Source organism: Rhipicephalus microplus, chromosome 3 (genome assembly GCF_043290135.1).
Source record: "Rhipicephalus microplus isolate Deutch F79 chromosome 3, USDA_Rmic, whole genome shotgun sequence".
NCBI lineage: Eukaryota > Metazoa > Arthropoda > Arachnida > Ixodida > Ixodidae > Rhipicephalus > Rhipicephalus microplus.
In genome coordinates this window covers 70,441,326-70,463,666 of record NC_134702.1, presented here as the reverse complement: position 1 = coordinate 70,463,666, position 22,341 = coordinate 70,441,326, and the positions used below count along the sequence as shown (strand labels likewise).

The following is a 22,341-nucleotide window of genomic DNA, read 5'->3' as shown; positions in this document are numbered from 1 at the left end:
ACAGGTCATTTATCTTCGTCGTCTATTCACGTCACTGGATACAAACTTGGTACGTGTGGAGCTAGCGAAACAGCCACGAGCACGCTATGAACGTAGCATGTATACATGTTTCACATGACGCGCATATCATGATTATCATGTGTAGACGTGTGATATACCTTCGTCATCTATTCAGGTCACGTGATACCAAATTTGGTATAAGTGCAGCTCGCGAAACGGCTGCGAGCGCGCTATGAATGTAGCATGTCGTCACGCTTTACATGACGCGCACGTCATGATTATTATGTTTGGACGTGTCATTTACTTTCGTCGTACATTCACGTCCCGTAATACCAAATTTGGTATATGTGAGGCTAGCGAAACGGCCGTGAGCGCACCATGAGCGTGGCGTCTAGTCATGACATGAAAATCATGACATGTATGTCATGATTTCCCCGTTAGGGTCTGTCACTTATGTTCGCTAAGCAGTCATGTTATACGATGTTTTGCAAGCTGTCATGCGAACGCTACCGCCGCAAGAGCAGAAAGAACATGAAATGTAAATCATGACATTCATGACATACATGTCATGATTTTCATGTTATGACTGGTTAATAATGCTCGTCGTACGGTCATGTTATACCATACCAATTTGATATTGATACCATTATCGAGACGACCAGGAGAGCTAAATGTCGTAGGTGGCTAGAAGATAGATAGATAGATAGATAGATAGATAGATAGATAGATAGATAGATAGATAGATAGATAGATAGATAGATAGATAGATAGATAGATAGATAGATAGATAGATAGATAGATACGCTCAAAGTCGCCGAAGTTCGCCAAGAAATGCTTCGCATTTAAAAACAAGGTGGCCGTGGTACTGCATTGAGGCGATCGCAAGTCACGTTCAAGTGGAGGAGGTTGGAGCTCCGGCAGCTAGGGACGAGGATAAGCGCGCGCGCCCACTGGTGTTGCTGACAGCTGCCGATGCCGAAGCGTAACATGGTGGGGGCTCCGGTTGCTAGGGGCGCGCGCGTCCGCAGCTGTTGCTATGGGAGTGGGCGGTTGACGGATCCCGACAAACGCCTGACATAACCCGACTATGAAATGAGTCGCATTAAAAAAAAAAAAAAAGAAGAAGAAAGAAGCGTCAGGCCTGCGCGGAACACGCCGCAGAGATACAGCGAAAGCTGGAAGAGCGGCCTTTCAGAGCCTTATCTAAACAATGTGAAAACTGCTACAAGCCCACTTGCCGAGTACCCACTACGCCATAAATAATCATAATTTCTGTGAAGTAGGCCGCCATTCACTATGCTATTTTTCGTCATTTTTCAGAGAAGCGCGGTATGCGCTACACACTTGCAAAAAATTTTGGGCATTTTTTATACAGAGACTGACGAGGATGAACGATGAGAATCAAGAACAAGCTTTTTGTAATAGGTTGGAGCATCGGACGACCCACTCGTTACGCAATTCGCATTGTGTGACGCCTGGTCGTTCATTTGCTGTTCTAAAATGCTTTACTACGTATATTAACGCGATTCATTTCCCGATATTAATCCTGCGCAAGGGAGATTCGCGAACATGTTCCGAGTACCGGTGTGCCTCAGTGGTAGATTACTAAACTGACACGCAGGGGTCCTGGGCTCGAATCCCTGTGTGCACTTAGTGTTTTTTATTTACTCAGTTTCTAGATTCGAAGCAGCTCTTTGACTAGCCTGTGTAACGCTCTCCGTCCGTGCCAACGCGCTGCACCGCACTCACCGCAGGTGTTGGGGCGGTGCCAAGTAGGTCACGCCTTCCCTCGCTATGCGCGGTAACCTCACTTGCTCCCTCGCCTGCCACGCGCTCGCTGCATGTGACGTCTTCCTCAATTCACCCTCTCCACCGCTTGCAACGTTTGAGCGTACATCGAGTAAACACTTTTTAAGCTCGTTTATCTGCGATAGAGAGGATAGCGGAAAGTTAAGCTCCTTCACTCCCTGAAACGTGCGCCGAAGGGTGCGTTCACACTTGAGAAGTGAAGCGAAAACGAAAATGCCAGAGTGTCCGACAAATCACGACCCCGTGCGTCGAGGATGCCCCAGCCCGCACCACTACCGTGACAATTACTTCTATTTTGCATGCTTTCTGAGAACTAAAGTTCGTACGGAATTATAGTTATTCACGCAGAGTACTGAAAAGAAACAGATCAGACCTCTTCAAAAGTTGTTTCAGGAGGCAAGACATACGGGGGGAGGGAAAGTCACGTGTGGCCAATAAGGATCGGTGGATCACAGTGACGTGGGCCAGAGTGGCGTAAGGGGGAGGTGCGCTGTCCGAGCAAGTTGGGACACACCTCTCCATGCAGGGAAAACTGACGCATGGCTCACGCCAGACACAAAGGCCTGGCGGCGAAACCACGGGGCCACGTTCCAGACGCTTGAGCCGCACAGGGCCAGCGCTCACGCTATCACGGAAACGACGTGCCAAAAGGGGAGGGCACGCTCGATTCCTACAATGTATGTATGTATGTATGTATGTATCTACATACAAAAACTGTGCGGTGAGAAGTTGTGCTTACGTTTTGCTCTCGTATGGGTACTGCAATGCAGCGAGAAGGCGGGCCTCGGTCTTCTTTTGAATCATACCAGCCCGGTACTGCTTCTGGTAGCTGACCTGGATACATTGGAATTATGTTAGCACATGCATAAGCTCTTGTCGAAATGGGGGGCTAACTAGGCAAGGTTGATTTGTGGGGTTTAACGTCCCAAAACCACCATTTGATTATGAGAGACGCCGTAGTGGAGGACTCCGGAAATTTTGACCACCTGGGGTTCTTTAACGTGCACCGAAATCTGAGTACACGGGCCCACAACATTTCCGCCTCCATCGGAAATGCAGCCGCCACAGCCGGGAATCGAACCCGCGACCTGCGGGTCAGCAGCCGAGTACCTTAGCCACTAGACCACCGTGGCGGGGCAACTAGGCAAGGTTACGGCGCGGCATGTGCCGTGATGTGACGTTATAGCCAACGTAAAGATACAATAAACCTATTTATAAATATACGACCGCGGAAAAACAGCTGGCGACACGGGAGAAGCACGACATCCGAGCTGATCAAAGATGAGAGACGTTTTTTTTTTTTTTTGCATCCAGGAACCTGGAAACACATCTACAAACAATGCGTGTACCAGCGATGGATTTAAATAATATTGAAACCATCGAAAAAGGGTTAATTCAGGCAGGTTTCAAGCCGCTGTGCCTGTTGTGACGCGATAGTAGAGGGTGGTGGAGAGCGCCGTGACGTCTCTATACAAGCGCCTCAGTATACCGAAGGCACCTACCGCCATTTGAAAACATAGAATATATCCATATGACTGTGTTGTATCGGTAGAACTAAAGAAATACGCTGATGAATGCTGGAAATAACGAGCATAGCACCATGTATATATGTTTGCGCCATGACAACGATATTACAGGGAAGGCCAAAGCGAAGGACAAGAGCGAAAAATGCCACATATTTGCACAGCGCAAGACTACGAGTAGTTACGTACAGAAGAAGAGACAAGGACAGGAAGAGGGCTGACTTCAACTGAAATTTTTGTTAGCGAAAACGCTGGAAATATATACTCGTGACAGAACATCAACGCGCAATCGCGCAACCTATTGCGTCACAGCAAGACAATCATCATCTCATTATATGGTTACAACAGCACACATCAGCACAAATTCACGATCTATTGTGTCAAAGCCAGAAACTCGATTTCTTCTTTAGTCAGAGCAAGCGAAGGCATGCTCATACATCGATTACCCAGCATTTGCGTTTGATTGGCCTGAATAATCTACCGTATTAGCTAATAATGGTGTTTGGCTACGACAGTGCACTTTTCGAATTCCGGTCTGCAACCACAATCTCTACGATTTCAGCGCTCTGCAAACGGGTGAATGCACAGTCCGCACGAAGGAGCTGGTGCACAATAAAACATAGAAGGCTATTCGTAGCATGTGTGATAGCCGTCGTTTATTTGCTCCCGTTGTCATGTGGCAAGATATATGTTGGGCAAACGGGCCGGTGCCTAAATGAGCGTTTAAAGGAGCATCATTACAATGTATACTCAGCTGGGCAAGGTCATTTGGGCATCTATTGTAGACATTCTGGTTACAGACCGGAATTCGAAAAGTACACTGTTGTAACCAAACACCATCAGTAGCTAACACGAGAGATTATGGAGGCCAATCAAATGCAAACGCTGGGTGATCGATGTATCAGCATGCCTTCACTTGCTCTGACTAAAAAAAGAAATCGAGTTTCTGGCTAATACTGTAGCACTGTATTGTAATACTGTAGCACACAAATACTGTAGCAACAATGAAGGTGGATTCAAGTAAGATTTTCACGCGTTACAGAAGGTAGGAAGTGAAATCGACAGCTGGACGGAAACCCGTCTGGTCAGACACCGACATGAAGACAAAAACATTGCACTGACCACGATTAAAAGCAAACAAATGCACGTTTCGGCCCCCGTACGGCAGCCTTATTAGCACGTCTACCGTATTGTTGACAAGCGATTACAGTTACAGTTACTTCCTTTATATTTAATTGTTACGGTGGTCAGTAACTGTTAATCCTTCTAAATCATTATTCAGAACTTTATTAATAAATGTTGGGTATGAATTGAGGCAATTAGTATACAAAAGGAGGTGCCATAGGTCAAGAGACTGTATCGAGACCTCCTTTACAATGTGTTAGTAAACACTTCACAGCAACAGTATAGCGAAAGGTATCAGCCAAAGGAAAAATATAGTAGAAAAATGTACAAATGAAGGCGTGAAGTAGTAAAATCACGGCATAAATTTAACGTCACAATAGTGACTGAGCAGTCCCAGAAATGGACACGATAGCTTTAGCCTCACTGTAAGGCCCCGGCACGAGTTATGCCGCGGAGTGTCATGGTCTTGGGGCGGGGAGTATACGAGCGCAGGCTTACCCAACGCAATATCTCGGCCTGTTATGTTTAGGCTAACCAAACAGACCCAGAGCTCAGTTACACTCCTAGGGGAAACGTGAAGGGCCGGGCTTGAGTTACGCCGCAGAGCGTCATGGTCTTCGGACCAGGAATGGAAGGCGCCGACGAGAAGGCACGTTCTCCTGAGTGTCGGGCCAATAAACTGTTTGCAGGCTCAGAACTCGTCTCCGGTAACTGAAGCCTTGTCTTACATACGAATCGAAGAACGAACTCTTCTCCCCACCAAATATAAGCGCACTTGAGAGTCTGTCAGCGCGCGCAATAATAAGAGAGACTCGAGCCGGTGGACGCATGAGCTTTGGAATGCGAGCCACGGACGGGGGCCAGTTGGAGACTGGTGTCAGCAGCGGGGGAAAGCAGAACGCCATTCGCACTGGACCGAACTGCTCTCTTCGCCCCTCATCTTATTCTCTCTCTCTCTCTCTCTCTCTCTCCCTCTCCCCCAGCCCCTGTGTACTTCGCTTGTAAACATCACAGGCCGTGGAGGAGCAGTCTGGGCTGTAACCACGGCGTGGTAGAATCACGGTGTGTAACCACGGTGTGCTGCGTACTTCCTCGCAGTGGCCTGGGCTCTAACACCTAGTGATGTGTAGAAGTGCGGAGGGCCTCTTGGTTGCACCCATTATTAGGTGCAAATTAGCCTTCCCGCTTGTAAATACCATATGCAAATGTAATACAGTTTGCCCATAATCATTGAACGTCTCCTGTCGAATACTTCACCCCCGCCGAGCTACATCTCCAAGGATCTCTCGCATCAACTTCGCGGGAAGTCAAAAACCTTTACCACATTCCGTCAAATTTTTTTACTGCTGTAACACAATAACACATATTTACTCATACAACAGCGAACTCTCATGGCGCGCGTGATAGAGAAATGCCGGGGGAGGCTTATTGTGGCTTCTGTCACCGAACGAGGGATAGGAGCTTTTTGAGGGCTCGTTTCTTTTTGACGGATACCTAATATTCTGGTTTTCATTAAGCTTGTGGTATATTGTTACACGATGTTAACTTTCAGCAGGAGTTGCTTTTTTCAAAGTTGGCGCAGATTCCTGCACGTTCTCTCGTCAAGAGTGGATGCACCAATGCATGCATGCGCTGAAGGGAAGGGTGGTATTATGTAGGAACGCCTTGCGTGACAGTTCGTAGTGGCATGGTGTTTCGATACTGGTGTCCATGTGCTCTATGAGGTGTCGCGCTTCGCTGTTGCTGGCACTACGATAAGACATTGCAGGTAGGGTACAGGTGAAAAAAAAGTAGAAGAAAACGCTGCCGTAGCGACACCCCGTTTGACGGGATGTAAGGTCTCCAAGAGCGTTCGCACATTTTTCGACACGAGAACGGCCGTAGAAGGCTGGTTGCCACACGATGTTGAAAGAAAAAAAAGAATTTATTAACGGTAATCAGTCACGAGGAAGCGTAATTGAATTACCAAGAACGTTAGCGTTTCGTAAACGTATTAAACTATAACCCCACCACGGTGGTCTAGCGGCTAAGGTACTCGGCTGCTGACCCACAGATTGCGGGATCAAATCCCGGCTGTGGCGGCTGCATTTCCGATGTAGGCGGAAATGTTTTAGGCCCGTGTACTCCGATTTGGGTGCACGTTAAAGAAGCCCAGGTGGTCTAAATTTCCGGAGCCCTCCACTACAGCGTCTCTCATAATCATATGGTGGTTTTGGGACGTTAAACCCCACAAATCAATCAGTATTAAACTATATTACAAAGTTACAAGGAAGTGTAATTGAATACAAGTTAATTGATTGCTTGGGCAACGGCAGAATTTTGGTATGGGGGGTGGGAGTAAACGCGCGTTGCATCGCGGCTGGGGAAGGGAAAAAGCGCTGGTGTAGCTTGAGGAAAAGTCCAGTGCTTCTTTTGGACCCCCTGCCAACGACCATGCCTGTAACGCGTTACGGAAAACTCTGATTCGTATGAATACGCTACTATAGTTGGTGACATCGTCATTTGAGAGTTACATTCAGTGGATTATGGCTACACTCACCCTCTGTATGCGGATGGCATTTTCGATGGCAAACTCGTAAGCCTTCATGTTGATGACTTCCTGGTCGGTGCTCAAGTTTTCGTGTATTTGCTCGATCTGTAAAAAAAAACGATAAATAAAACAGTTAGCCATTAGAACTGCAGTGAAGGTGGGCAAGCGAGGTTAAACTGTTTAGCACACGACGCAGAGGCGAATAGACCTCGAACAAAAACACTGACTGATTATTTATTTCAATCGGTAGTCATCTTGAAGAAAGGTATGCAATGTGCACATACGCTTATTGTGCTTGTCGTACTGACCGCTAGCCAGTGAACGCCTCGCAGAGAACATGTGGTCTCGGAGAGGGGACAACTCTCGCACCCGTAGGAGAGTTCAGCCATAACTATAGATGGAAGGTACAGACCGAAACACCAAGTGACGTGGCATCATCAACTAACTTGATTTGATTGGACCAGTTGAGGATGAGGTTGACGAGGCACCTTCCTTTCACAAAAGTAGTCCCGTCCACCGAAACATCGGTTTGCCTGCCTAAGGCAGTTATTCCCGTTCGTACGTACGACACAGTAGAAAACTTCGTTTTCATCAAGAATGTTTAAAAAAAATTGTTGGAGCGGAAGTTCTTGCCCACAAGTGAAGCCTTGCCAACCGTAAAATAGCGGCTGCGGAAGCCCTATTACTAGGGACATGATGAGCTGTTGACGTTCGGCGATTGAGAAGGAGCGTTTTCCTCGCACGCCCAACGAGTTTAACGTGGCAACCTTTTAGGGTCAGATAGTGTTCAAAGTGCATCCTTGTGTCACTAGTTTTCTTCAGTAAGCCTTGAATCCAAGGCATATTTCATTGGAGATGAAGTCACTGATACTATAGACTCTGCGAGTTATTTGTTCAGAAAGAACTATCTTTTAATTTATAATTAACGTAGCACTTAGACCAACAAATCGAAGTAACTTGACTGATATGTGGACACCACCAGAAAATAGCGTGTTTCTCAGATCTTTGGAGGGCAAAAGCTGGCTTCACTACTGCTGGCAAAGCATTGCGGGAGCTTCCACTCCAGCAATTTTCTTTAAGCTTCCTTGGAGGTGCCCCTCTTTACAAAGAAAACATGAAGAATTTTCTGAGAACTCCTTTCATTTATTGCTCACGAGTCCGGTTCTCATACAACAACTCAAGGCTGTCCAGAAGGCCCACGATGCGGCGGTGAGGCTGGGCCTTCCCGTCCAAACGTGGGAGCGGCTCGTGATCCTACCCCTATAGAACGGGGGTGGAATCCTTCAGGACCCCAATAAAAGTTTTTCATCCATCCATCCTTGGTTTTCATCCGTCGGCTTCCGCCTTCAGAACGACAGAGTGTTAGGCTATAGATAGCACGGATTTATTGTAAGCGAAAGTGCACGCGTGCAGACAAGTTGTTCTGATATTTTATGTCTCTTGTCTGCACGCTCGTTTGTCTCCGCGTGTTTGTCCATCGTTTTTCGCGCCATTATTTTATGGTCATGAATAACGAATCAGCCCTATTCAGCGCCATGACAACTTGAAAGTTGCGAGTTACAATCTGAACAGTATACAATAAGTGTTGGTGCATAGGTCTTTTGCTGGGCAGTGAAAAGAGATTTAAATATATCATTTCAAATTCAGGGTATCGTTATAGCTTATGATTAGCTATCTATACAACATCACGTTGAAAGCATTGGTAAACGTCACTAAATTTATAAACGTCACTACAGCGCAGGCACAAAATAATACTAAACTTCAGTGACAGCGGAAAACCACACCGTATAGGCTCACCACCGTATAGCCGACAGATGTTAACTGTCGTGATTGCAATTTCGACTATACGAGGCGCAACGAGTCATATTATGCTCAAAAGGAGAACTCTACACAAGGCGAACAAAACAAGCGGACAGGCAGCGCCTTCTCAATTTTTACAATGCCAGCCAGATGCGCCCAATCCAGCAGTTCACCACCCTCTCCTAGCCCTTTCCTGCTGTCACCCATCGCCCAGCCTTCTCGTGTGCTTTGTGGTCATGGGGGAGAGAACCCTTTATGTGATGCCTCAAAATGAAAATCATATTAAGTAATTTTTTTGTTTAGTTGTGCACAGATACATGTGGGACGCAAGCACGCAGCCCTATCCTTTATGTGGCGTAGCATCACGACCACTCCATGAACTAAAGCGAATCGACGGCTACCGTCAAAGAGCACGCGTTTGCGCATGGATAGAAAGAAATAATGGAAGCGCTGGGACAGGATGTCATCTATGCGGAAATACTTTGTCAATGCCATGCGAGATGTTTCTGTCAGTGAGACGTCTGTTACCAGGCGTACAGTATAGAAGCGCTACTTTTTGAGAGCATGATTAAACGAACATGCGATTGTACTTCATTTGTTTGAGCCACTGTATAGCTGAACGCCTGTACGCACTGCATAAAATGGAGCCTTCCTTCAAATAAACTTGGTTGAAAGCAACGCTCTTTCCTGTACTCTTGTTTTCTTCGTCTTAGGTTTCGTCCTTACGTTTTGCACAGCATGAACCAATTAGCCCGACAACATGTTTTGTTCACGGTTCATATCTTATAACTTTAACCATGTGGCACCGACGTACCCCAATTCCGTCGGCTTCCCTCATGGCGGCCAGCTGCAGGGCGGCTGGTCCCTTGGCCGACGGTTTGCGCAGGTCGGCGATGTAGGTGCGTCCGGTCACCCAGCGCCAGTCCACGGGCACGAACCTCGCCTCGGCTCGCTCAGCGTGAGCGGCCCCGCGTGATATGTGGCGTAGGTAACGCAGTGCGTTCGCCAGCGTCAGCCGCTCCAACTCCGAGTCGCTCACGTATCCTATACAACGTTTCCCGAAGAGAGAAGAGCGCCGGATTATAGAATTCTGTAAATTGCTGAACAAGCACACCACGTTATGTCATTCTGTACATTGCTGAGTTTGCACAATGCCACTACCAGCGCACAGAGTCATACTTTTCCGGGCATTGCTGAATTCACGCAATGTAACAAGCAGACCAAATATGTTATGTCACACTGGACATCGTCGAAATTACGTAATGTAACAACTAACGTACATGCATTTGCATTCTAGATATTGCCGGATTTACTTCATGTAACAACCATCAAACTAGACTCAATCGCAGTTTTGCCTTACACTACACGGGACATTGCCATGCTTACGCAATGTTGTCGTATACTCGCCATCCTGTCAAGCCTGATTGTTTCAGAGGGAGCTGTGGCAATTTCATGTGATTCCGTATGATGACATCCTCATGTGACGTGGCGTCACAATGAAATCATAATGACACAAATTTTCGCGATTTCTGTTTTAATTCCGACGTAATATATGGTGGCGTCTTCCCGTAATTATGATATTTCGCATAACTCGAGTTGACCCAGGCGGGAGACGCCGACGCGGGACACCGGCCAGTTTTTGTGATTGATGAGACATATGAGTAAATAAATAAATAAATAAATAAATAAATAAATAAATAAATAAATAAATAAATAAATAAATAAATAAATAAATAAATAAATAGGGCTTTCGCTTTTCAAAAGAAGTGACCATGCATGGTAGCATACGAGAAGGGACTTCTTAGATATTTCACATTGTTGCACCTGACGGTTGAAACAGAGTATATAGTCACTTGAGGCAAATGCGTGAAGGGCCCTGTGAGTTTATGGTGAAGCTCTATCCGGTGTGCGTAACCACCTTCGCTGCGCATGCGCCACTAGCTGGCCCAAACACTGCTAGAACGTGCTCACGCGCTAGCGTGTTCAAGCCTGCGTAAGTGGCTGTGTAAGAGGCTGTATCCCCTTCACACTCTCTCAGCAATCACGTGATTGCATCGGGGAACGAGATTCTGCAGACGCACGATGAGCTCACGTGCTCGCACGTGGCGTGACGATTAACCCGCATGGCGTGCTCCCACAAGAGTTCGGGACGAGTAACAGCAACAGAAACTACAGTGAATTCATGGTGTGCTCCACTTGCAAAGACGTGTTAACATCAGGCAAGCTGGAGGTGATGAACGTGTACAGAGGAAGAAGATTATGTGCCGCAGTGGGTCACGCCTTTAGCAAGAGGAGCCGAGCGCGAGCTGTTCCCCCGAGCGTTGCGTTTACTGCGTCGGTTGCTGCCGCCCGCTTTCCGCATCAGTAGACCTGCTGTGCAAGTACTACTTACGCAAATAAACCCCGTTTCAGACGTAAGCAGGCAGCGCAGTGTAAGGAAAGCTTCGTCGCACGCCGGGGTCCAACTAGAAAGATTAGCTGGACCGTTAAGTAGTTGTGTAAGTGGGGCTATTATTGTTACAAAGTTGTGGACGAAACGACGAAAATACGAGCACAAGCCGATGAAGCTCCTAAGTTCTTTGAGTGAAGTCGGCTTCGGAAAGCTGGCTACGGCTCGAAGTTTGTCCGGGTCGGGGCAAATTGCATCTTTTGACACAACGTGACCAAGTATAGTAAGTTGGCGAGCCCCAAAGCGGCACTTCTTCAGGTTAAGCTGGAGGTTTGTCTTAGTAAGACACTGAAGAATTGTGCGCAGATGGTCGACGTGGGTAGGGAAATCAGGAGAAAAAACGATAACATCATCGAGGTAACATAAGCATATTTGCCATTTAAGGCCGCGTAAAATGCTGTCCATCATTCGTTCAAATGTTGCGGATGCATTGCACAGACCGAATGGCATAACCATGAATTCATATAGGCCATCAGGCGTAACGAACGCTGTTTTGGGACGGTCACACTCTGCCATCGGAACCTGCCAGTAACCTGAACGTAAGTCCAGCGAAGAAAATAATTCGGCACCTTGTAGGCAATCGATAGCGTCGTCGATGCGGGGAAGAGAGTATACATCTTTCCGTGTAATTTTGTTCAGTCGCCTGTTGTCGACACAAAATCTAATCGAACCGTCTTTTTTCTCCACTAGCACAACAGCTGAAGACCAGGGGCTAGAAGATGGTTTGATGACACCGCGCTGAAGCATATCATCCACCTGCTCTGCAATTACAGAGGCGCAAACTGCGTCAGTGCTTCCCTGACCGAACGCTGCAGTGCTCCCGCTTCTGGTACCTTGTAGTTCTGCTACAAGGTACCAGAAGGTTGCTAGCCAGGGTCGTGGCACTCAATAGGCACAATAACGTTGTCATCAACAGGATGAACATAGCCCAGTGTTTCGTGAGCTATTAAGGTGAGAGGGCATGAGCTAGGATTGCAAACGACAATTCCGGAAGTATCTTGGTGAGGTGGCAGAACGGCGTATGGCAGAGAGGTACCGTGGCGGCGACTGAAAACGTCAGATGGGGAGAACACAACGGTAGAGCCGGACAATTCAGTGCGATTGACGGGGACAACGATGGCACTAAGAGGAGGAACATCAACATCGAAAGCAACAAGAAGCTTGCCAAGGTGAGTACGCTCGTTGTCGGTAGATGGCGCATCTGAAAACACAGAAAATTCCACCTGCACGCGAGCGCAGTCAATTACGGCGTGGTGGCGTGACAAAACATCCCACCCAAGTATCACGTCGTGGGAACAAGTGGTCAACACGAGAAACGTGATGTGGTACAGGACGTCCTTACTCTCGCCGTACATGCTCCGACTGGTCGAATTGGTTGCGCACTCGCGGTATTCAGCAAAACGTCGGAAGGCGGCGTCGTTACTTTTCGTATCAAACGTCAGAGTTTCTGACTCATCACAGATACGGCGGCACCCGTGTCAACAAGCGCAAGAGTTCGTAGACCTTCAACAAACACTTCCAGAACGTTTGTGGGGGACGGGCGAGGACTTGTACAATGCGACGATTTCGCAGCTCGTGCCTCCGGAGCTGCGGCAGTCAGTTTTCCGTCTCTACCGGGTTCGGTCGGCGATGCAGAGGGAACGGAGAACGGTAGCGGCGTGGTGAGGACGAGCGACGTGGACCGAATGGTTGGTAGTCGGCAGCAGGGCGGTGGTCTAGTTCGGTTGGTGACGGGTCGCGTTCCACTGATTGTCGGTCGCATTGACGTGGCAGTTCTCGTTGCGCGTTGTACGGGGCCGGTAAAGAGTAGTCAGGGTACCTCGGAGGTGCAGTCGGGTCCGTTGCGAAGCGCCGGTGACAGAAGCGCGCCACGTGACCTGGATATCCGCATGCGTAACAGATCGGGCGATTGTCAACTGTGCGCCAAGGGTTTCCGTTATAGCGCAGTTGTGTTGCTGGAAATGGCGTCGTTGATACTCGTACAGGCTGGGGAGTCGGCCCAAGCGGAGGTCGTGGCGGAGTAGCAGCAACAGCAGCGTAAGTCAATGGCGCGGTGACGAGTGCTGTCTGAGAGACGGACGGCAGTGCCTCAGAGACCTGCGCCTGTATTACCTGCCTGATGGCGGGCGCGAGACGCTCAGAAGAGGGTTCCGTTGCCGGTAGATACGACAGGCACGAAAGTTGTCGGGCCACCTCCTCGCGCACATATCGTTTGATTTCCGACATGATTGTGCTGTGGTCTCCACCCAGGCTCAATGCCACGAGAATTTCATCGGTAGCCGCTGGCCGCCGTGTCATGACCCGTTGTTTGCGCAACTCCTCGAAGCTCTGGCAAAGAGTGGCGAGTTCGGACACGGTACGTGGGCCCTTGGCCAGCAGCATCTGGAAGGCGTCGTCGTCTATCCCCTTCAAAATGTGTTTGATTTTGTCTACCTCGATCACTAAAGGGTCAAGGCGCTTGCACAAGTCGAGCACATCCTCGATGTAGCTTGTGAAGCCTTCTCCCTGAAGCTGTGCGCGTCCCCGTAGGCGCTGTTTGGCGCGAAGCTTGCGTACCTCGGGGCGACCAACACATCGGTAATGAGTAGCTTAAAGGCAGCCCAAGTGGCGAATTCCGAGTGGTGGTTGTGAAACCAGAGACTCGCTACCTCTTTCAGGTAGAAGGGTACATATTGCAGCTAACGATGTGTCGTCCCACTTGTTGCTTGCGCCTACCTTTTCAAATGTCGACAGCCAATCTTCTACGTCTTGCTCATCAGTACCGTCGAAAAAAGGTGGATCGCGCACGTGTAGCGCAGTGGGCACGATGACCATCGGAGGCTGGGTCTTACCTTGCTGGGTGTTTTCTTCAGCCATGTCCGGGATGGCAGGTAGTTACCTGTTGCGGAGTTCCAGGTTGAGTTACCCAGCACCTCCACCACTCTGAAACGGTGTTTATTGGCGTAAGTAGTGCTTGCACAGCAGGTCTACTGACTGCGGAAAGCGGGCGGCAGCAACCGACGCAGGAAACGCAACGCTCGGGGGAACAGCTCGCGCTCGGCTCCTCTTGCTTGTCTTGTCTTGTCTCCTAGGAGATCTTGGCTCATACCCAGATGGGGGATTGGCCACGCTGTACCTCATAGTAGATCATTTTTTACAACGCTTGCTAAAAAAATGAAGAGAAATTAGATAGGAGCAATAATAATGTTCCTTTCAAAAAATGTGAAAAATTGCAGAAGAATGCGATAAACCAGAATATATAAAACAAATTAACAAGAATGAGGAATGGGGAGAAAGAATTGGATATATCTGGCAGTACCACTAGCAGCGTATCCTTCCGGTTGCCTGAATGAATTTATGTAGCGCTGACAGAATAGCACTGCGGCCCACACCCAACTGACTGGCTCCAAACGATAATAGGGTGGATGTATTGACTGGCAATCCGATCATACCAATCGGTCTTTCAAGAATTATTCGGCGCAGTGAGGCGAAGCGGCGGCATGAGAGAAGAAAATGATCTATTGTTTCCGGTTCATTGCAAACTACACATAGGTTAGTTAATGAAAATCCTGATTTGTTGAGATAAAAATTTAACAGAGGAACTCTATACAGCGAAAGCTTGTGAGGGTCACCTCACATTGACGGGAAAGGCATTTTGCGATGTTCCATGTGAATTGCAAGTGCCTAAATTCTTCAGATTGTAGAAGCGACGTTTCGTTGATTTTTAAGATTAACTGGCGTTCGAATCGTTCGGCAGTAATAAAAGGAAACTGTGGAGCTACTAGCACCACCGAGAAATTTAAAGATGCCGAAGCGAGCGAATCAGCAATTTCATTTAGTTCAATTCCAACGTGCCCGGGGACCCAAATAAACCAAACTTCTGATAGACTATGCGGTACGAGAGACCAAAATATCCTGAGAAGAGGAGACTACTTTGCGGACGTGAGATGTGTACATACAGACAAAGCATCCGAAATAATAATAGCTTTTGATTGCTGATAATTTAGTTTTCGAAGAGCCAATGTATTAGCCAAGAATTCTGCGAAATAAATTGGTGTGAAGTCAGGCAATCGGAGCGCAAAAGACCAATTAAGCTGATGAGAAAAAATACCCACTCCAGCCTTCTGAAGATTTTGCGTTGCGTCCATCGAAATTACTACGTATTTAGGAAAATGACTGAGATGGTCTTGAAGGAGGCTCTTGCTAAAGGCGTGACCCACTGCGGCACATAATCTTGTTCCTCTCTACAATAGGAACTTTAAGTCGACCCATGTGCTGCTTCGCATTCTACATATGGTTCCCTTTAGTAGGAGCTGTTGTAATTTTTTTGAAAGACGATAGTCATATTTTGGATATTTCAACGCAGTAATCTTGTTCTGTCAGTCTTTTTATCAGTTTGTCTGTCTGTCACAAAATTCAGCCATCCTTACTCAACACCCAGTAACCTTGATCTAGCGGCTGTGTTCATACTTGAGAACATTGTCGATCAAAAAGAAAATATTGCGCATATCTGGGGCGTGACATAAGTAATTAAGTATTAGGTGGTGTGTTTCTTTACTGGAAAGTGCATAGCTATACGCAATTATGTGGACCCGACAATGAGACGCTGTGCACGAAAAGCCTGGTGTTTCGTATACGCATTACCAAGACGATATGGTGCTGCTACCTACCAGCGACCATGCGTTCTACGCAAGCCTTCGTTTCCCATTATTGCCAGATGGCGTCCACATCTCACGCAGTGAACCGTGCCCACGGCCGTACGGTCAAGGCCAAAGACATCAAGGTTTGTAGCGACAAATGGCAGCACTACTTGAAGCTGAAGCATGAAATGCAGGTCCTGGTTCAAATGAAGCTAGCCAATGCCTATAGACGAATGTTACATGACCTAGGAGAGGAGGGAAAGTCAACGACTGCGAAATTCTCGAACTATGTCCAGTCGCTTGATAGAAAAGAACAGCCGGAGCTCCAAATCACGGACAGCGAGACAGGACACCAGGATGTAGACCTTAAAGGGTATGTAACGACAAATTTAGAGGACCTGTATAGCCCTACAAGCGCAAAGGACAGCCCTAAAAGCAAGACTCAAAGTGTGCCGACCACTCCGCACCCCTCATAGACAAACTGGGCTTTCTTACACAGGAGTGTCGAACGGGCACTCTCCCGCCTTCAGACGTACACAGCCACAAGGCTGTGACGGCATACCAGCTAGCCTTATTAAGTGCCTAGGCTCAGACTGCAAAGAACAGTTGGCCAGTTGCTTCACCAACATGTTGGATGGCGAGGAGATATTCAATGAATGACGACTCGGCAGAGTAGTGTTGATCCATAAGAAAAGAGGCAATACAAGTCATCTAAGCGACTACAGATCACTGACAGTCACCTGCACGCTATACAGAGCCTTGCCGCAGGTGATAAAAGACTGAGTCTCTGGGTGGGTGGAGTCCAAAGGTCTCCTCACAGAGCTACAGAATGGCTTTCCAAAGGGCAGACGGTTGAAAGACAACCTCTTCATGATTACTCAGTGTGCCGAGATTGCCAGAAATGAAAACCGTAGACTGCTTTCCTGCTTACTGGATGTGGAAAAGGCACATGACAATGTTCCGCATGCCAATCTCTTTAACTGCCTGAGATACCTGGGTCTCCCGGAAACATTACTGACAACAATTAAACAGTTTTACAGAGGTAACACAGTTACGACGCCCTTTGCTGGGGTCACGACAGAATCTGTGGAGGTTTCGAGGGGTCTCCGCCAGGCCAGCCCTCCATCGCCGATACTATATACCTATTGTATGTGTCAGGACTTGAGCGAGCGATAGAGAGGTCTTCTCTTGGCTTCAGTCTGAAATACAGTACTACGGAAATCACAAGGTACCGGGACTAGCATTTGCAGATGCCATCGTTTTAATGACAGTGTAGTGTACACGCATCCCGAAGGAGTGCGGCCACTAGCGTGGGTCCGGTCTTAGCGAGCCGCAGGGAACGCGTTAACCGTCGCCGTGGCGAGAACACGATACTGCTTAAGGTCGCAACACTTTATTGTCTGTGGCAACACCAAATGCAGTACAGCCCATTGCAAAGGCGCGGCGGGAAAGCAAATAGGCTTATCCACGCCACGGGCATAAAAGTACTACACAGGGTGCCACGAGCACGTCTCCGTGGTAAAGGTGATTCACGGAGACACCGGGACTAAGGCCCGGTTGCTCGAGCGAGGGCAAAGGCGCTCGCGTTGGCTTCGGAGGGAGACGGGTCGAGCCTGGCCACGCACTAGGACACCGTACTACCCTTCGGCCGAGCGTACGCAGAGGGGCAACGAAAGGTGAGTGTTCGCCTCGGGCACCGCCGTCAGCGAAGTCCTACGAGCCCCGAGCGACGGAAGTCGACGGACGGAAAAGATTTCATCCCTCACCCTCAGCTCTCCCGGAGAGTATCTGCCCCACAGAACACCTCTAGAGTGTAACACCTCTGCCCGCTCCCAACGCACGCGCGCAAAACCTCTTGGGAAACTCCGCGCGCGGCGCCACAGTCAACATCCGCTACTGGGTGAGGAGGTTAAACGTCACTCCGCTCTCCCAGCGCGGTATACAGCGGAGGAGGGGAGACATGTCTGGACATGAGAACGGCAGAAAAGGCGGCAAAGCCCGCGCAAAGGCAGTGGTCTAGCCTCGATTCCTACAACACATAATCATCGAGACATGCAGGCACTACTCAACATCTGCGCAGCGGAAGTCAAAAAGCTGGGGCTTTGCTATAACGCCAAGAAAATTACTGTAGTACAGCCGGTGGGTGTGACACTGGGCAACGAAACCCTGAACCAGTCTGGACAGGCGCTGGGGTTTGCTTTATCGTACAAGTACCTCGAAGTGACGCTGTGTGCAGGAGGCGACATATATAGGGAACACGAGAAAATAGTCAGATGGATGGCCCTGCGGGCACAGTGTGTTCTCCGGTGCATAAGCATATGGGGATTCAACAGATATCTCCTGGTTCGTGACATGTGGAAGCCTGTGCATGTGCTGGCACTGACTTTCAGCAACGCCGCTTTCTGTCTGTCTTATGCGACCTGAGAATGACTGGAACGATGGCAGCAAGAGGTCGGACGCACTGCTTCAGGATCGCATGGGGCACTAGCTATTGAGGCAGTTCAAGGAGACCTCGGGTGGTCCACCTTCAAGGCACGGGAGGTGACAAGCAAATTGACCGAACATGGTCGCTTGCCTTTGCTGCGAAAAGAGCGACTCGCCCGACATGCTTTTAAATGCGAAGCATTTCTTAGCGAACTTCGGCGACTTTGAGCTTATCTATCTATCTATCTATCTATCTATCTATCTATCTATCTTGCCGCTCGCGTTTGGGTGCTCTCGTGGTCACCTCCTTAACTTGGCGTGAACCAAAGTTAGCATGGGAGGGTATGATGGTTTGACGAATATGACGCGCTGGTCAAGATATGAATGGCATCATAATACCGTCGCGTACGTCGTCAAACACTTCCCACCAGACAGTGGCACATACCCACGGGCGGGTATGTGCCGCTGGTAAGCGGGTATGTGCCACAGGTGATTTACACTTAGTATCACCCAGGAATGACGAGAACACACACGGGCAAATTTAACGCCTGAGCGTTAAGCAATACTCGACATCGGTAGTGCGACCCAACGAAGGCATATAATAAATTTCAGTGTTACGAAAAAGCTGGCATAGGCAGCGTTTGCCACCCGACGATTACAAATAATAAATTACAGGGTCCCAGCAGGAATCGAACCCAAGCATTCTGCGTGGCAGTCAAGCATTCTACCACAGCGCTAGGCCAGGTCTCGGAACTACTTTTCAAATAGACGCTAATCTTCGTGAAACGTCAATAGTGGTTGCAGTGCTGCCTACCCAATTTTATAAACATTGCATATGTGTTCCTTTCATACAGCCGTCGCATCGGGTTAACGTCCCTTGTGGTGAGGCGCGATGCGCCGAAATTGATTTATGTAGCAGTGTCAAGGGCCAGCATCTTCGCGAGCATCAGCGCTTCATATCAGCTTCTGGTGTTGCTGAAACACATTTCCAGTTGACATCTTTGTGCAAGTGGAAATTTGGTTACATAAACACCTGAAACTCTTCAACAGAACTCTTCAACAATGTGTTTCAGCATGCAACATTTGTACATATATTTAGCGTCATTTCATGACGTGTCGCTCAATAAAAAAAATGCAAGGCGGTCACCTTCCCTCCGCGTGCTTCGCATAAAGTTGATTCCCAGGTACGTGGGATATACCGAATTTTTCGACTACCCCTCAGCGACGTGTATATTTGCGCACCAACTGGGCAAAGCTCATATACCACCTCGAGAAGAAATATGGCTTCTTCACGACACCTATACAGGCGGACACATGGCAGAAATATGTGAGGATGTGCGCGACCATGTCCAGGGAGAAGAAGATGGGCTGTGGCTGCAGGGAGTGGGGGGCAAGAGCTCTATTACCTTATATGAACAACACAAGCGGACTATTGGTGCGGTGACCATATATGACAATAGCCTTGGAAGCAACCTGCTCTTCGAGGCGCGAGCTTGGGTCCTGCGCACCTTGGAGCGCCAGCGGACTATTGATCAGCGCGATGTGTTGTGTAGAGTCTGTGAGTGTGCGGACGAAAAAAATCGAACACATTGTGGTGCAGTGCAAGGAAATTGAACCCCAATGTAGAGGAGACACTTCCTTGCATGTCGCACTGGGTTTCGAGGATGAACGTGGGACGATGAACAGAGGCGCGGTGGAGCGCGCTAAGCAGAGCTTGGAAAGATTGAGGATGTTATTTCTTCAGAGGGTCGCGAAGTGAACAGACCCCTCCCTCCCCTCTATCTCGCTCTCTCTTTTTTTGAAGAGTAGCTCGTCTCTCACAGCCTTCTTAATCGTTTATTTTTCTCATTTGTTTCTTTTCCCCTTAATTTGGAGTGTTAACACTTTTTTTATTATTGACAAGCCGCCACACTCACGGCGACTCGTTATAAAGGGAACGGCACCATGCACATCAGCATCAGCAGCACCTCTAGACAGAAGACTAAATATCCTTTTTTCTAAGTAATACTGACATGATGTGTGGCTCTGCCCGTACTGCCCTCAGTGAGGCTGCCTTGAACGTTATTGACAACCGCTATGTTAGGACAACACAGCCGAAACACGCGGATTGCCTGAAATGACTTGCTTGGATGAAAATCACGTTGTGACATAGTCCCTGCTATCTTCAATGTTTTAGCGTGTATAGTTGACGTGCTTTTGCGAAAATATACAGTTGTAAGTTTGTGCACCACTTGTACTGTGCTCTTGTTTCGTTACTCGTTCATGCATTTCCCTCAATGCGACTACATTACAATCCTGACATTAATTAAGTATGTTTAGTTTGTCGCTCTAAATAAGAGCACTGGTGTTGGGAGCCCTAAAGAGAGTGTTGTAACGCTTGGGAATACACTTGATATATGTTAAAGGAGTGGTTTTGGTATTGAAGGGGTATCTTCGCGGTGACGTGTCAACACAAGTCTGACGTCACGGGAAGACGGGAGCTCGCGACATACTAACAACAGCTGTAAGTTCACTGTCAGTGCGTCCCACGTGCTTCACGCAATGAACGACTGCATGGTGAATTGCCGTCCAGAGAAATGTGACAGCGATTTCTGCGATATATGCTGCACAGGACACAGATTCCGCCAGCCTAGTGGACTATGTTGCCTTGTCATGATAATGTCCGTCACGATGGGACTGGTCTGCGGATTCCCGCGGACGAAAACATTAAAATAAATATAAAAAATTTAATGCGTGTTGTCAGGCTCTGGTGTGTAGAGAGCGTTGATAGTGCACACCATGGAAGCAACATATGTTCCTTTGGGGGTGCCTCAAAAGCATGTCACTACTTCTTAAAGGGGCACTGACAGTCTGACACAAAGTTTCGTGGCCGAGATAGCCTGTGGTGTTGATTCCCCCTAAAAAAAAAAAAAAACATTCGTATATCATCTGTAAAATGTCAGCAGCGAATATAGTTGGGAAAGTGTTTTAAAATAATTTCGAAGTTGGCGTGAGCCTTCGACTCCATAGTGCCATTGACACCCTCAAACGGGAACCTGAGGTGACCCCTTACTTTCCTCCCGTCACTGCGCTGCAACCAACAAAACAAGTTATGACGACGCCATACCCGCTTTTTTTTTCCGCGTTCGTTCCCGCCGTCTATACTTTTTTTGCAGCTGGTTGCGAGTGCGGGGTCGTTGCACACGCTTAAAAAGATTTGTGTTTGGCGACACTGCAGTCCCATTTCCTATTCGAAAGTAATCCATGATGCGGACCTTACGGAAGTGTGTCACATTTCTGTGTGGTGACGTGGTCAAAATCTGTACACGCTAGGTGGCGACTGTTGCACCCAGTTTTTGGAGTTCTATAAAACCGAAACTGAAACTGATCAATAATGAGGGGGATGCAGTTGATTATCTGTCGCGTGCTGTAGCAAACGACGTGTCGTGTCATGACTAACAGGCCCCCAGCAACACATTGCAGCAGAAAAACGCAAGGCCAAAGTTGTTGTGTCCGTACCTCTTTAAGAAGGAGGAAGAGGAAGAGAAAGGAGGGTTAAACATAGCATAGCCACATCATCATCATCATCAGTAGCAGCATCAGTGTCATCAACAGGCTGACTCCGCCCACTGCAGGACAAAGGCCTCTCCCATGTTCTGCCAGTCACCTGTACTTGCTGCTGCCACTTTATACCGGCAAACTTCCGAATCTTATATGCCCACCTAACTTTCTGCTTGCCTTCTCTTGCAATCCAGTCTACGATCCTTAATGACCAGCGCTTATGTAGCCTTCGCGCTACATGCCCTGCCCATGGCCATTTCATATTCTTGATTTAGACTATGTTGTTCTTAATACCCGCTTGTTTCCTGATACATCTCTCTTCTTGTCCCTTTGGCTTACACATATCATTTTTCTTTCAATTGGTCGCTGCGTCGCCCTCAACTTAAGTTGAACCCTCTTTGCTATCCTCCAGGTTTCTGCTCCGTAGGTAAGTACAGGTAAGATGCAGCTTTTCTATACCTTCCTCTAGCATAGCCATGTATACAATAGCAAAGAGGGGAGAAAGGAAAGTGTGGGTGAGAA

The 22,341-nt window shown here is 48.1% G+C and overlaps 1 protein-coding gene across 2 annotated transcripts in view; it reads right to left on the bottom strand.

The window, feature by feature from the left end:
* The window catches only part of LOC119161038 (sperm-specific sodium:proton exchanger), a 61,394-nt gene that overhangs the window by 34,819 nt on the left and 4,234 nt on the right, over window positions 1–22,341 (bottom strand). For both annotated transcript variants that reach the window (XM_075888338.1, XM_075888339.1), the window contains exons 2-4: window positions 9,602–9,831; window positions 6,997–7,092; window positions 2,549–2,643 (exon numbers count right to left, since the gene is read on the bottom strand). In XM_075888338.1, the coding sequence (XP_075744453.1) occupies window positions 2,549–2,643; window positions 6,997–7,092; window positions 9,602–9,831 (421 nt within the window). The remainder of the gene's footprint in view (window positions 1–2,548; window positions 2,644–6,996; window positions 7,093–9,601; window positions 9,832–22,341) is intronic.